Source organism: Engraulis encrasicolus, chromosome 16 (assembly GCF_034702125.1).
Source record: "Engraulis encrasicolus isolate BLACKSEA-1 chromosome 16, IST_EnEncr_1.0, whole genome shotgun sequence".
Lineage (NCBI taxonomy): Eukaryota > Metazoa > Chordata > Actinopteri > Clupeiformes > Engraulidae > Engraulis > Engraulis encrasicolus.
The window spans coordinates 30,278,134-30,292,899 of record NC_085872.1 but is presented as its reverse complement, the minus strand read 5'-3'; the positions used below and the strand labels follow the sequence as shown (position 1 = coordinate 30,292,899).

Below are 14,766 nucleotides of genomic sequence, written 5' to 3'. Positions count from 1 at the left end.
CCTGCAATACAGTGTGATAAAAAACTCTCATGTTGGCATGTGCCAAAAACAAACAAACAAACAAACAAAACCCCAAAGCAACTAGGTACAAAAACAAAAAAAAGCACAGCGGTCCACATCTATCTTATCACAAACCCCCTCTGACGATGTGTTTTGACAAAGGGCTGATTCCCATTGTTCCCTGGAGCATTCTAGTGAGGGAAATAGTCAATAATGAAACTGAACACCCAAATAAATGTTGCAGATGCCGGAATTCACTCTACAGTCTATGCCTATGCATACGCCTATGCTATATGTAGCCTATATGCCTATGCCCTAGGCATGTTTATGCCCTATGTATATTCCTGTCTTTTCCTGATAAGTAAAGACAATCAAGTCTCTTATGGCAACAGCAGAGGTGGAACGTAACTAAGTATTTTTACTTCGTTACTGTACTTAAGTAGTTTTTTCTGGAATTTGTACTTACTTGAGTAAAAATAAAAATGCAGACTTTTACTTTTACTCAATTACATTTTTTGACAATTACTTGTACTTTCTACTCCTTACATTTCGAGGAGAAGACTTTGTTACTAGTTACATTTATCCTAGGTTTTCCTGTTGTGTTTCGTGGATATTTCAGTAGCCTCAGCTGCGGGCAGGGAGGCGGGACCAAGCCCCTCTTCCAAATTGACACCCAGACAGAAAATATACTTTTAAAAACATTAACAGGACTCCATAGTCATGTTCAAATAGAGCCGAAAACCGTTGCAGACAATTTTTCCTATTGGATCAAGTAGGTAGACATGGAGAAAGACAGCCATTGCGCGAGTAGGCCTACTTGTACTTTTGTACTGAAAAGTACATTTAAAAGTTAGTACTTAGGACTTTTACTTAAGTACGTTTTTGGTGTACAACTTTTACTTTCACTTGAGTAATTTTTTCGCAGGGTACTTCTACTTTTACTTAAGTACACAACTTCAGTACTTCTTCCACCTCTGGTCAACAGTGCATCATTTAGGCTGCTTATCATCTGTGCTCCAGTACAGGCCAAACCCAGTAAAAGACTATGAATGAGTGGCAGCATGGCAGCATGTGAGTAATGATGCTGCCAACTGTCAACCATATTTCCCCTTGACAATGAATGAAGGGTGCCATTACTTGTGAGCAAAAGGGTTAATCGAGTTACAAATGTCCAGGGATTTTTGTCAGACAGAGGTGGCAATCCTAGTGGGTGATGATGTGAAATAATATATAAATACTACAGTATATATTTTTAAAAAGTAACAATGCACTACCATAGTGTGTATTGCCACAATAGCTTGCTGTCACCAAGAGCTTGCCTGTTGGGATACACAGTAGCATAAATTGCCGTTTTCAAGGCAAAGCAAAAGGTTGGTATTTCATGTGGAATGGCACTTAAACCTGTCATGTCACACTGAATGGTTTCGAGATGTACTGTACTTTGATGGATGTGCTTCTCCCTGTGAAATGCCATTTCCGTGCTCTCTTGAGTTAATCCCAGTCAAAGCACTTTAATGCCCCTCTTGTTATTTGCCAAATTTAACGTCATTAAATTTCCCACACTGTGCTGCACAGGACAGGAGATGTTTATCTCAACCAAAACAGAACTCTTTTGAGGACCAAATTCATTGCCTTCGTTCATGGATTCTTTATCGATAGACATGGCATTTTTGATCTGATTGAGTGGGTAGCTGTGTGCCAGGGGGCAACTGAGATCTTTGGCTGGGCCAAGAAGACAAAATCATCTGAAAGGCCCTCTCCACACACAATACATTTAATGTAATGAGGACTCAATTCTGAACCCACTGTCTCACTGGCTGGGGCCTGGACAACTAACCCCTTTGCCAGCCTGGCTGCTAGGTCGGTCTCTAGTGTGTCTGGATGAAGTGTTAGGAAGGATGGGGTTACTTTTCCATGCCAAGTCGTGCTAACTAACTACACTGGCCGACCATCTGAGGGTTGTGTAGTAGAGGTTATCTTAACAATCCAAACACATTTTTTTGTTCTCATATAATTCATAATTTCAATTCCAAGTGACATCATTTGTGTATTTCAATATCTGCAAGAACATTACAAGGACTCTTTTACATTTGGAACATTCATGAAAAGAGAGCATATCAAACAACCTTTTTCTCCATTTTGAAACATACAGTAAAATAATCAACAACAAAAAAGTGAGTTTCTCAAAATAAATACTAAAACATCTGAAGCACTATCAATACATGGAGTCTCCAAGCTGTTCTTCACCGCTTCTCCACCAGGGGCAGAGTCTTTGCATCTCATCCCTAGAGAAAGAGAGGGAGAGGGCACATCACAGTTCTTTCCCTCGTTCTCCTGCATTACGGAAGTCAGTCACATCTGGGACTCGGTTGGTGAGGTCACAAGGGCTGCAGGGCAAAGATTCTAGAACCAAATGCTCTAGAATCATTGCTGTGTGGGTTCTGCAGGAGTGTTGCACAGCCGTCACCCTCACCCCGCAGGGCACGCCCGTAGGTTCACAGAGCCGAAGACTTTGGGAAGCTTCTCAAATGCCACCAGCTTTTCGTTGATGTACATATTCTGCATACAGCCCGTGAAAGGTGTCCTTATAGGTAATGCTACAGTCTTGAAAGTGCCTGTACATAGAACATTTGAGAAAGGAGTTGGAGAATAATATGCCATTATTAGTAATATACAGATATAAAAACGAAGCTTTGAAAAAAAAAAGTAAAAAAAAAATAATGAGGTTGTACCTGGAATGCCGCCCACATAAAGAGGGCCTTTGGTCATTGTAGCTGGGGGAGATGCTGAACCAATTGTATGGTATCCGTCCGTGTCCACATACATCTCCACAACGTTATTTTGCTTAATCACTGAGAGACAAAACATACAGGAAGGATGAGCACACATCTTTTGCCCACTGAAAGGAGCGTTATGTTAAACACAATCATCCAAAACACAAAAAAGAGCTGCGTGTCTGAATGTAGAGTACCTGCTACTCGGTGAAAGACGCCATCACAGAGCGATTGCTTTGGACGCACAGAAACGCTGAACGTCCCTGCTCCTACATTTACCTGCGCCACTACCTGCAAAGACATTTCAGTCAGTTATGCACTTCCCTGTAAAGCCTTACTAGAGTTCAGTGTCAGGGTGTGGAAGTAGCAGGGGAAGTAGGGCTGAGTTACCAAGGGCCCCACATATGAGGGGACCCCACAGAGAGTCTTTTTAAAAAAACTTAATACCACATAAAAGATGGTTTGTAACTGGTTGTACATACGGCCCAGAACAACCCCGGGTCAGCATGAGGTAAATATTAAAGGGACACTGTGTGAGATTTTTAGTTGTTTATTTCCAGAATTCATGCTGCCCATTCACTAATGTTACCTTTTTCATGAATACTTACCACCAGCATCAAATTCTAAGTATTCATTATGACTGGAAAAATTGCAATTTTCATACATGAAAAGGGGGATCTTCTCCATGGTCCGCCATTTTGAATTTAAAAAAATAGCCATTTTTAGCTGCAAAAATGACTGTACCTGGACCATACTAGAAAATATTTGTTTATTATTTAGTAAACTTTCATGTAAAGATCAAATTTGGCAATAGGCAGCCCAGTTTCAATGAGCAGCATAGTTGCAGTACCTTTTTTTTACCATTTCCTGCACAGTGTCCCTTTAACTTAAGTATTCATAGATTTAGTCAACTTGACAAGCTTACCTCTCCTTCTCTCATGAAGAGACTGAAGTGGTGGTGATTGCCAACATGAAGGAGAAGCCCAGTTAGGTTTCTGGGCCGCATCTCGAACACTACGTCGAAGTTCTCACCCACTTCAAAGGAATCATCTGGCAAAACAAAAAAAGTATACTGTTCTGCACCTCTTCAGCTAGACTTCATAGCATTCATACAAGTACAACAATAAGCACAATGTTCAAACTTCCCTGTGTCTTTTGAATGCCGTACAGTAGATATTAACTTTAAAAGGACTTTTTTTAGCAGTCATGGTGGATTGTTTCTATTTGTATATTTTTTATTTGATTTTGATTCGGAAGAATATCATAGTGTAACAACTCACTTGCAATGGCATATCCTCCTTTTCCTGAGAAATAAGCACCGTTTTCTGTTTGTCTGTCAAAGCAGGGGCCAACGCCATGAGTGGTGGCAGGCTCTCCCACTGCCACACCATTCATCTTGAAATTACGAACACAGCCAACCACACTCTCCTTGGGCAGATTCTTCCACTTAAATGTAAACAAACAAACAAACAAACAAACAATAAATAAATTAACAGTTTAATGAATAAATTATTCTAAATAGCTGAACATATTTAATATCCTGAAGGCTTTGGCATGTCTGGGTGCCATTAATGAGCTGCAACTCTGAGAAGCTGTGACTCCAAGAAGTGTCATGTGGATTGGGAGTTCAAATGTTTCTGTGCATTGCAGCTGTTCCTGCAAAAGCAGCACTTTTCTGCCCATGCATGAACACAGAACAAAAAATCACCTTAAGTTCCTGATGTAAAGAGGTGGGAGCACTGCCAAGGTGTAGTGGTGAGAGGAGCTTCATGTCTGCACTGTGCTCAGGGCTGAGCTGTCCGTCCTGGGCCCTGATGCCGTCAACCAGCAAGCGGAACTTCCTCTTCTCCAGGCTAAACACCACCTGTTAGGGGCAAACCGGCGCTAGGAGATCAGATATTGACAGGCAATATACAATCATCTATTTATTTATTTTTAAAATATTTTTTAGGGCTAGAGTAGCCGGTGTAGTAACCCAGTGCCCAAGCGTTAGACTATGGCAGGGCCACAATCACCTATTTCTAATGCCAAACAAAATTTAGCACAGAGCCAAAATGGATTTACAAACATGGACCATTCAAGTACTGGTAAGAACTCCCTGTAAAGAATAGGAAACATTGTAGCAGCACAATGCTGGCCAGTAGCCTATTATATTGACCTTTGAGTCATTATGGTTAGTTAGTTTACTTACGGTGTGCCATTTTCCGTCATTGTATCTCTCCCTGTTAAAGATTTCCATTTTGCGGCGCACAGACAATCTGATCCTTCCATGGGCCATGTAGAGAGCTAGATGTCCAGGTCCATCGGAGCTGACGTAGAACAGCAGGCCGTCTGATGATTTGGTTCTCACATCCACAGAGAAGCTGGGTCTTCAAAATCACAATTAAAAAAATAATCCATGAATAAAAAACAGCAAACACTGAGAAATAACTTTGTCTTGTACATATGCATATGCCACATTGTTTTTGTTTTCCATTATGTTTACCTATTGTGTTCTCTAGTCTATACGTCTAAAACCAAATTGTGAAGCAGTTATTCTTTAAGTTAAGTTTAAGCTCTTGTTTCTTGGTTGTGAAACCGTAACTGGCATATTTTTTCTGGTAGTTCTGAAACAATGTGACAGAGATTAGTTTGTCATATGATCAAAATGGTTTTTCAGATATCAGACACAATATCTTTTAGCAATGGGAGCTCTGAATATCATATGCCACGGAGTAAACTCATGAATTCCTAAATTAAATGAAAAACGTTCAGTTATTTACAATTTAATTTCTCTCTCTGGTATTTGTAGAGTGATGAATCATTGCACAAATATTTCAGTCATAAGCAGAAATACAACGACAAGGCAAATGTCCACATACTTGTTTTGGAGGTCTTGATCAGAGACTTTGTATGTAAGGCCACTGGCAAGCCCTCCAAAGAAATGCCCATGTTTCACCTGTGCCGGTAAGGAGCAGTCTGACCCGCTCTCACCCACCTCCTTACTCTGGTCCTTTGAAAACATACAAAGAACCTCATTACTAACAGGAATAACAGAGGAGTTCATTATCTGCAGCTATGTTTTCCTCCATTCACATCACACAAAAATCACAAAAACGCACATGACAGAAGGGTTGATTCAAAACCTGTATTTGGTGGAAAAGAGATTACTTAGAAGAAAGAAAGTACGACACACCAATACACTTGTTAAGGGGCTGGCCACTTCTGGCATAATTCAAACATCAATAAAAAATAATATTGTGGCATCTTTATTACTTTTATGAAAAGAAAGTGCTACCATTCATTGTGACCATGAACACTCTCTTAGGCCAAGGTGCAGAAACCATGAAGATAATTTGGAGCAAGACATTTAATTGCGATGAATTTGAGATGTTTATCAACATCAAGAGCAGAGAGGTGTGCTCTCAGCTGCCTGCGCTATGCCCAACCCAAACTAAACCGCACTCTGCCTGGGGCCATGTCAGACAGAGGCTTTTATAATAACATTTTCCTCAGGCCTTTTTGGTGGGCGAGGCACCAAATCCCCTGCTTTGTACTGTATGGGTTTGTATATGACATATATATGTATTTATCAAAAACATGTATTTCTTGGGCCAGGCTTTTAATATTGTATTGTATTCACAATACAAAGCTATGGTGGGACTGTGAAAATGTTATATAATAATGATGTTATATAATAATTACAATAATGAATAATGTTATATAATAATACATTTGTTGCAGCTTGTAATTAAAGTTCATTAGACAAGCATGTGTTGAACCCTGAGTAAGTTATGCATTCCCGTGGAGTTACAGTGTGGTTTTGGTCTTCTATTTATAAAAATTTTGATTATATTGACATTTAAAACAAACAAACAAAAAACATGGTAATATTCTCTGCTTATATAACCTGTTACCACAGATCAATCGTTGATATAAGCTAAGTAGTGCAATAATCTGCCTTAGATCCACTTCCAAAATAAATATGCGGTTGGCTTTTGGTTTTCTGAAGCCCACCTCTGCACTACAACAGGCAGGTCGCCGAATCTTTCAGTGTGTGCCACACTTTGGCCTGCGAGAAACATCTCTGCATCTGTGCTCACTGCCACAGGCTCTGACTTGCCCTGTGTGTGGGTCTCTGAGTGGTAAATTCTGATACGGTCCGACAAACAAATTCTTTACATATTTTAAGCACTGTCTTCATGATGATGCCATCAGGTTGGCATTACAGGTAAATGCTCAATTGTGAGGTGAAACAACTATCAGTCCTTTTTCACCCCTCCCAGTTGATTTTAGATGGCGCTATATTTAATGTAGGCCTATCTGGGAAAATATTTGTCAATATGGCAACAGGCCAGTGTGTGTTCAAACGTATGAATGGATTTGAATAACGCTGAAGGCTTTCAGGTCTTCACTCCATCCACTAGATCCACTGTATGTACACAATCATTGATTTCAGTTATATGGTTAATGAAATGCAGGTAACACTTAAGAATAAACTCCCTATTCACAGCTTTATAAACACTTTATTAGCATTTAATAATAATTAACATTTAACAAAGCATTTACAAATGTTTGCAAATGACTAATAACCAAATTACGACTGCACAGTGGAGTGAGAATCAACTTCTACTGTGTGAGTTTTATGTGGTTTCCTGCCTTTGGAGGAGAAACTTCCAGGACCGATGCGACTGCGCTGTGTCTGCTGTGTTAACATAGTATTTCTTGCCCATTTATAAACATTTGTAAACATTTTGTTGATAATTAGTTCATTATTCATAAAGTGTTTATAAAGCTGTGAATATGTAGTTCTTCGTCAGTGTTACCGAAATGCATTACTAGGATGAAAATGATGTGATATTTTTCATGGGGATGAACATGTACTTGTGTTGTGTGGGTGATGATGACAGAGGATGGTGGTTTATACATGGGGCATGGATGAGGGAGGTGAAAGATGTTGTCAGCTCGGCCTGTTGGTGATCTATAAACACATGGCTTTTATTTTTGTATGTAGTCGATTTAAAGTTGAACCTGTACCGAATCTGTGCTGATAAAATATATGACTTGGCTGTGACAAGTAGTGTGTAGTCTTGAACATACTGTACTGTATAGAAGGAGTTTTTTTTTAAAATTATGTCTGTGAAGAACTTTAGGGTGAACTGTGTTATGTTTAAAGGGGGATTATCAACGAAGTGATTGACTTGAAAGCCCTTTTTAATGAAGCAGGAAGCTCAGTACTGCTTAGGCGTACATTATATCAAGCAGTTTATTGATATGTCAAACATATTAGAATGCTTTTCACCGAAGACCGGCGGTGACCTTTAGACAATGTTGATTTTAAACATTTCCCAAGGCGCTGTCCAAGCATCCTTCAAAAGGAACATGTGCAAAATGTCTGAATATTTTAAAAAGAAATATCCAAACAAAACAATAACCAAACAAGTCTACTGTATACAGACAAAGGCAAATGGATGAGATGAATGAGTTGAAATGAGAGTTTATTTGTTTAAGTGGATGGAGGTGGGAATGGGGATGAGGGTGGGAAAGCAGTTGGAAATGTCTTATTAGGCCACTCTCTCCTCCTGTCTCTTCATCTCTGGAAACAAAGTACAAAATGGTGTGAACAATCAGGACATTAAAATGCAGGGTCGACGAAGAGCATCAAAAGGATGTAATGCATTGAAATTAGACAATTAAATCGCTCAGAATTCACTGTACCCCATAATGAAGTGATGAACTACAGTGTAATTCAGAATATAATGTAATGGTGCAGTATGTTAAGAACTAATACAGTTAAAGCAAAAATCAGATGTTATTGAAGAGTACAGTACAGTAGAATTAAATAGCTTTGGCAAAAGAATCAGTGGCACGTTAGAAATGTTACAGGCACAGGCACGTTACCAACTAGACTACACAGGAACATTTATTGCAGTTGAAGTTATTGCATTCAACGAACGTTGAGCAAAGGAAACGGCCCTCACCTTTCGAGAGTTGTTATGGATACGGCCGGCCAACATCTCTTCTGGTAGCATCTGGGCACTGCACGTGTCCAGGTGCACAGCGCCCGCTCTGTTGAAGCTGCTCATGTCCTCTGGATAATACAGATGGTCTGGCCTGCAAGACACAGTCAAGGGGGAACACTGTGAATAAGGTGTTTCATCCACAACACAATTGTAAAAAGAAATGCCAGTAGCCTCTTTGCGTCGAAGGGGTCACCAGCAGGCCTATTCACGGTTTGCTGAAAATACTCTAGTACATCATTACAACATTGCTATGACATTACCGAGAGCCTTAAGTAACAAATTAAGACATATGCATTATGATTTTAGTGACAGTACATTTCTAACATAGGCTCTGCACAAAGGGGTTAAGAGAACATCTGATGCGCATGCTCGTGGCATCTCTGCAATGAAGACTTGAATGGACAGAATATTGACCTTCTTGTGTATAGGTTGGTGATGCACCCGTCAAAGTTGTTTTTCCCTAGGATGACTTTTGTTCCGGAGAAACTGGGTGTTTGCCCGTTGGCTTGCTCCTCTCCAGCATCTGTATCGTCAACTACCAGCCTAAAAAGAACATAGAAAAAAAGTTGATGTTACTATTGAGAGGAAAACAGGAGTACACAATATACAGCTGATATGCCATTGATCAACAGCACTAAATGTAACCATGTTGAAAACTGCGTTTGCCATTGTACTTACATTGGGCCATTCTTTTTGGCTGTCACATAATGCCACTTTCCATCATCGTATTTGTTTTTGGACCTGATAATACGGTCCCCGCCCTTCAGCACTACATGACCAGCGTCAAGTGTGAGCTGTAGCCCTTTAGCCTGTTGAAACAAAGTAAACCAAAAAATTAACCCATGACACATTTAAAACATATACCAACACAATATGGAGTGGTTTTGTCAGGGCATCTGGTCTGACCAATGATATATATATATATATGACATATGGCATATATATATTATTTAATAGGGCTGCTCGATTCTGAGAATAATCAATATCATCATGATATCACTTTTTCTAGATGATATTTCTTTTAAAGACAAATAATGGTGCTAAACAATTCACATTCTTCCCTCCCATCAGCAGTGTGAGAGGAGGGCCGTACAGAAGCACACAGTGGTGTTCTGCATGGGTGTTGGGTAGCAAGTTTGCTCTGTGCTTGCAATGGCTCAAGTGGAGGGCAATGTATTGTGCTTAGCATAAGCCTACATTTTTGGCAGTATAGACAAATTACAAAAACACTGTTTCAACTAGATATTATGGAATTTGATACTGTTTGAATTTGATATTTGATATTGACAGCAATATTGATATCACAATATAAATTTGAAATATTGCACAGCTATAATATACACAGTAATACCGGTAAGTCTGACTCACCTGCTCGTTCTTTGTTATCAGTGTTCCGTGGGGCTCGGTGGTTCGGAATCCTAGGGACACCATGATGTCACCGTTCGGGCTGACAGTGCTGACCTCTGTCTCCAGGGAGCCTCCTTTGCTTAGCTCTACCAGACGGGACTCCTGTGAAGCGAAGGAGAGATGAGGAGAGATGAGGTGAGATGGGCCAACCATATATCCACAATCACAATTACCAGTAACCACAGTCAAGGACAGAGCTTTCAAATCAAATCGGCTGTTATTGTTTAGTGGTGCGTTGGCTTTAAATTTGAGGCGATATAAAAATCAAAACAAACTTAAGCTCACATCCAGACTTTCAAGTCACACATGTCACAGATTCTTACCAGGAAAGTGGCAGGACAGCCCTTGCTGATGCCCGATCTATCTATGAAGGACCCAAATCCGTTGTTGACTTTCACCGTCTTTACACAGCCCTTCAGTGGCTGGGTTCGGATATTGAACCTGTGCAAGAACAAAGACAATAAATATTTTACATCACTCACAACAATGTTACTCCAATATATACATTCAACTATTTAACAAATATGAAGTTTTAAATGAACACACATAGGCTTATTTTTCTATGTACAATTGGCAGGAAAGACAATGCATAGCAAAAGACTGCACATGCTTTCTACATTCTTTTCCAAAACGCTATATCCACCATTTTTGACTTTCTGCATAATATTGGAATTGGCTGTTAAGAGGTCCTATCATCTATATGTGAATTCTTGCTATTCAAATGTTTTGAGAACATACTTTAAAACCTCTATAAAAATGCATTTTGCAATGCTGTTCAATGGAATGCCCAATACAAAAATGTAAATTTCCCAACATTCTATAAAATGGATATATCTCATTTTGGAAAAGAGCTCTACATATTGTATGTTCACCTACTTTTCTCGCAGGTGTTGAGGCAGACCTCCGACGAAGTACTGGTTGAAGTTTAGAGGAATATATTCGCCTGACAGCACAGGGACGGAATTATAGATGACTTTGATGTCCTTTTTGGTCTTACTGAAGTGTATTCTGAAGTCTTCTTCTACCTGTGGAACAAGACACAAATAAAGGTTACATTCTGTTACAATAGTCAATAATACTTGCAAAGTATGAACGAAAGTACGTGTGTGTGTGTTGTGAATGAATGTGTCAGAGAAAGAATGTAAAATAATTAATGTAGGCTATGTGTATGTTTTTATGTTTTTTTTTTACTGCACTGTGTGTGTGTGTGTATGTGTGTGTGTGTGTGTGTGTGTGTGTGTGTGTGTGTGTGTGTGTGTGTGTGTGTGTGTGTGTGTGTGTGTGTGAGTGAGTGAGTGAGTGAGTGAGTGAGTGAGTGAGTGAGTGAGTGAGTGAGTGAGTGAGTGAGTGAGTGAGTGAGTGAGTGAGTGAGAGAGAGAGAGAGAGAGATTGCCAATGTCTTATTCATATGTTTTAGTTAAACTGAGAATTGGAGACTGCTCAAACACAATTTCAAACTTCTGTGCTAACACTGTTACATAGATTTTTGACAATAAAATACACTTGACTTGTAGCCTGGTGAACCAGCGCCACCCACATTTAGTCTGGTTTATCAGGCTACTTGACTTGACTACTTCAAATCTATCCACCTTAGATGCATCCACTGGTCAGTGTGCAATACATGTGTGGGCTTCAGTACATAGCTTGTGACTATCCACAAAATGAGAAGGCCAAAACAGTACGCTCCTTGTTGAAGGTGGTAGTCTTAAGGATCCGAGGCGCTCAGATTTTGGTAAAAAAAAATTAAAATCCTTTATTTTAATAGATAACCCCTACTACGCGTTTCAACTGAACAGCAGTCTTTCTCGGGACATTCATGCGTGGCCTTACCATGGGAGTGACTTTAACGGTGCTCCTTTTAGGCTCCAGGTCAGCCCCGTTTACTCGACCATGCAGAACGTAGTGGCCATCCTCCAAACTCACGGCATAGTAGGAATCCTGACAGAAAAATAAATAAAAAGAAACAAATGCATGTCAAAAAGCTGAGAGGACATGTACAAGTGAAAATGAAAGACACACACACACACACACGCACACGCACACGCACACGCACACGCACACACACACGCACACACACACACACACACACACACACACACACACACACACACACACTCTCTGTCACAAACTCTGTCCACCTGTAGATGGGGGGGAGGAAGTGAAGCACAATGAAGCCCTATATAGACTGATACTGATGATAAACAGAAAAACAATCTCATGTTCAGGACTCACCCCATCCACAAAGACGGCTAAAACAGCATTTTCTAAGTTGGTTGTGATGATTTGCTGTACATTGGAGAGAGCCTTTCTGCCCAAGTCCACCTCTCCATATCCAGTGCCCTCAAAGAAGCTGGACGACGGGGTTGGCACATGCCTGGAGAGTTCAGAAATAAATCAGAAATAAATTAATCCACTGTATGCACACACACACACACGCACACACACACACACACACACACACACACACACACACACACACACACACACACACACACACACACACACACACACACACACACACATATACACACACACACACACTATTGCATTCACATTGGTCAGAAAGTTAATTCCATCTATAAACCAGAATCCTTATGTTTCTACATGTTTGTCCTTACCTTGAACAAGGTGTTTCCCCAATATTCTCTGCATGCTGGAAGTTGTACAAGCTAACGTTTCGGTCATTGAAAGACCTCAGCTCGATACAGCCTTTGTACATGGGGAAGTTAAGCGATGCTGGGGGCTGAAGAGAGAAGAGAGGCAGAGAGAAAGACATGAGTTTTAAACAAACATGGCTCGGGGAAAAAACTGGATAGTTCAGTGCAAGCTACAGTAGCTACAGAATGGCCTTTGAATAAGACTTACAGTGAAGGAGCTCGGGTAACCTCCGATATAGAAGACCATATCCTTTGGATCAATGTCCAAAAGGTTTTTGGCTGGGTCTCCTCGCTTATGTCCAGTTGTGAATGGGGTCTGCTTGTTCGTGATATCCTTTGTCAAGTTAACCTGAACGTCCTCGTACATTCTACACAAAACATTAAGACAAGGCATGAAGACAAGGGTTGCAAGATTTGTTGTAAATAACGTCAGACACCGTGTAGTGTAGGTGAGTGACACGCACTGATGAAGGCTTGTTAGCCGAAACGCGTTTGCTTTTTGGACATGGTGGTAATATAAATAAATAATGAGACGCAGTTTGTGAGTGCGGATTTTTCTTCCTTAAGTTGACGCTTTTTATCTCGCACCCAAAGACTTTCGTTTTTCTAAGAAGTTGAGCGCGTCCTTTGCCAATACTTGAAGTCTTTTGGAGATAGCCCTACACAGTTGCTATTGCCTGGAAAGACAAGTATACTCGCACATGAATTGGAGCTTTAGGAGATCTTACCTCTTGAAATCCACTTGGTCAAAAGTGGCAGGGTTAGGTTGCGATTCACTGATCTCGTCTGACTTGATCACATTTTCCACTCCATTCAGTTTGAAGACTGTATGCAGGATATTGCTTTTCAGAGCCATACCAATGTAGTTGCTAGATGCCTGAAGGGGAATGGGAAACAGGAATGTTTACTTGAACAAAGTAGCAGCACGTAAGCGTTGAACAGTGACATCAGAGATGCAATTTCAGCATGGAGTATGAATAACATGCCACATGTCCTTCACGGTTTGGAAAAAAACCTACACACTTACTCTGTGACCAAATACACTCTAGTGGATGTTAAATTGACTCCCTCAGTCCTGAATTAACATTGCCAAATTTGTGTACATGCACTTTAACATAATGACGCAGTGTGATGTTTACTGTATGCCTTCAACTGTGCCACAGTATGCACATTAAAAGTCAAAAGAACTAAGCAATCTGAATAATAGCACAGTAAGACATGACGAGACCACTCACATCCTTGTTTCCGAGGTACATGACAAACAGATCTCCGTCGAGCTGCCTGCGTCTGCGCCCTGCGTCCCCTCTTGGCGGGGGCCTCTGCAGGAACAAGGAGAGGGACGTGTACGCCTTCAGGTCGTCCATGTTCTTCGGAGGGCGCAGCTCAACGTGGCCGTCTCCCTGGAAGTTCATTGGGACCACAACCTGCCATGGGATACAGGGGTAAAGGTCAGCCTCCAAGCTTTGGATCCTACTTATACATATCTACCTCTCCAAGCTTCGCTTTTTTTTTTTTTTTTAAATCTTTTTTATGCCTTTTTTGTGATAGGACAGTAACAGAGAAACAGGAAATGAGCGGGGATAGAGAGACAGGGAAGGCTCGGCAAATGACCTGGGGCCGGAATCGAACCCGGGTAACCAGTGCTGCAGTAAAGTGCCCAGCTGATTGAGCCACGGCTGGGCCCAAGCTTTGCTTCTTTTCTACCTATAAGTCTATAGCTCCAAGCATTCTCTCCTAGCACCTATGTGCTGCATCAGTCTCTCCACGCATTCTCTCTTTGTGCCCACAGTGCATATCTATACAAATATTGTCAAACATCTGCAAGCAGCATCGACAAGCATACTCTAATTTTATCTCCCTCTGTATCTCTCCTCGCACTCTCTCCTGGTCTTACCTTGTTGGCGGCATCCCGGGCCTGTTCGATGA

At 40.8% G+C, this 14,766-nt stretch overlaps 1 protein-coding gene across 1 annotated transcript in view; it reads right to left on the bottom strand.

Moving 5' to 3' along the window:
• Positions 1 to 1,374: 1,374 nt before the first annotated feature.
• The window catches only part of LOC134465595 (laminin subunit alpha-3-like), a 109,154-nt gene continuing 95,762 nt past the window's right edge, over positions 1,375 to 14,766 (bottom strand). The window contains exons 58-78 of the mRNA XM_063219347.1: positions 14,735 to 14,766; positions 14,076 to 14,264; positions 13,569 to 13,717; positions 13,049 to 13,208; positions 12,802 to 12,926; positions 12,416 to 12,557; positions 12,014 to 12,121; positions 11,060 to 11,208; positions 10,507 to 10,624; positions 10,145 to 10,285; positions 9,455 to 9,585; positions 9,191 to 9,319; positions 8,735 to 8,867; positions 5,636 to 5,766; positions 4,966 to 5,143; positions 4,483 to 4,638; positions 4,055 to 4,220; positions 3,700 to 3,824; positions 2,972 to 3,065; positions 2,733 to 2,852; positions 1,375 to 2,615 (exon numbers count right to left, since the gene is read on the bottom strand). The exon at positions 14,735 to 14,766 is cut by the window's right edge and continues 120 nt beyond it. Coding sequence (XP_063075417.1) covers positions 2,470 to 2,615; positions 2,733 to 2,852; positions 2,972 to 3,065; positions 3,700 to 3,824; positions 4,055 to 4,220; positions 4,483 to 4,638; positions 4,966 to 5,143; positions 5,636 to 5,766; positions 8,735 to 8,867; positions 9,191 to 9,319; positions 9,455 to 9,585; positions 10,145 to 10,285; positions 10,507 to 10,624; positions 11,060 to 11,208; positions 12,014 to 12,121; positions 12,416 to 12,557; positions 12,802 to 12,926; positions 13,049 to 13,208; positions 13,569 to 13,717; positions 14,076 to 14,264; positions 14,735 to 14,766 — 2,822 coding nt within the window. The 3' untranslated portion in view covers positions 1,375 to 2,469. The remainder of the gene's footprint in view (positions 2,616 to 2,732; positions 2,853 to 2,971; positions 3,066 to 3,699; positions 3,825 to 4,054; positions 4,221 to 4,482; positions 4,639 to 4,965; positions 5,144 to 5,635; positions 5,767 to 8,734; positions 8,868 to 9,190; positions 9,320 to 9,454; positions 9,586 to 10,144; positions 10,286 to 10,506; positions 10,625 to 11,059; positions 11,209 to 12,013; positions 12,122 to 12,415; positions 12,558 to 12,801; positions 12,927 to 13,048; positions 13,209 to 13,568; positions 13,718 to 14,075; positions 14,265 to 14,734) is intronic.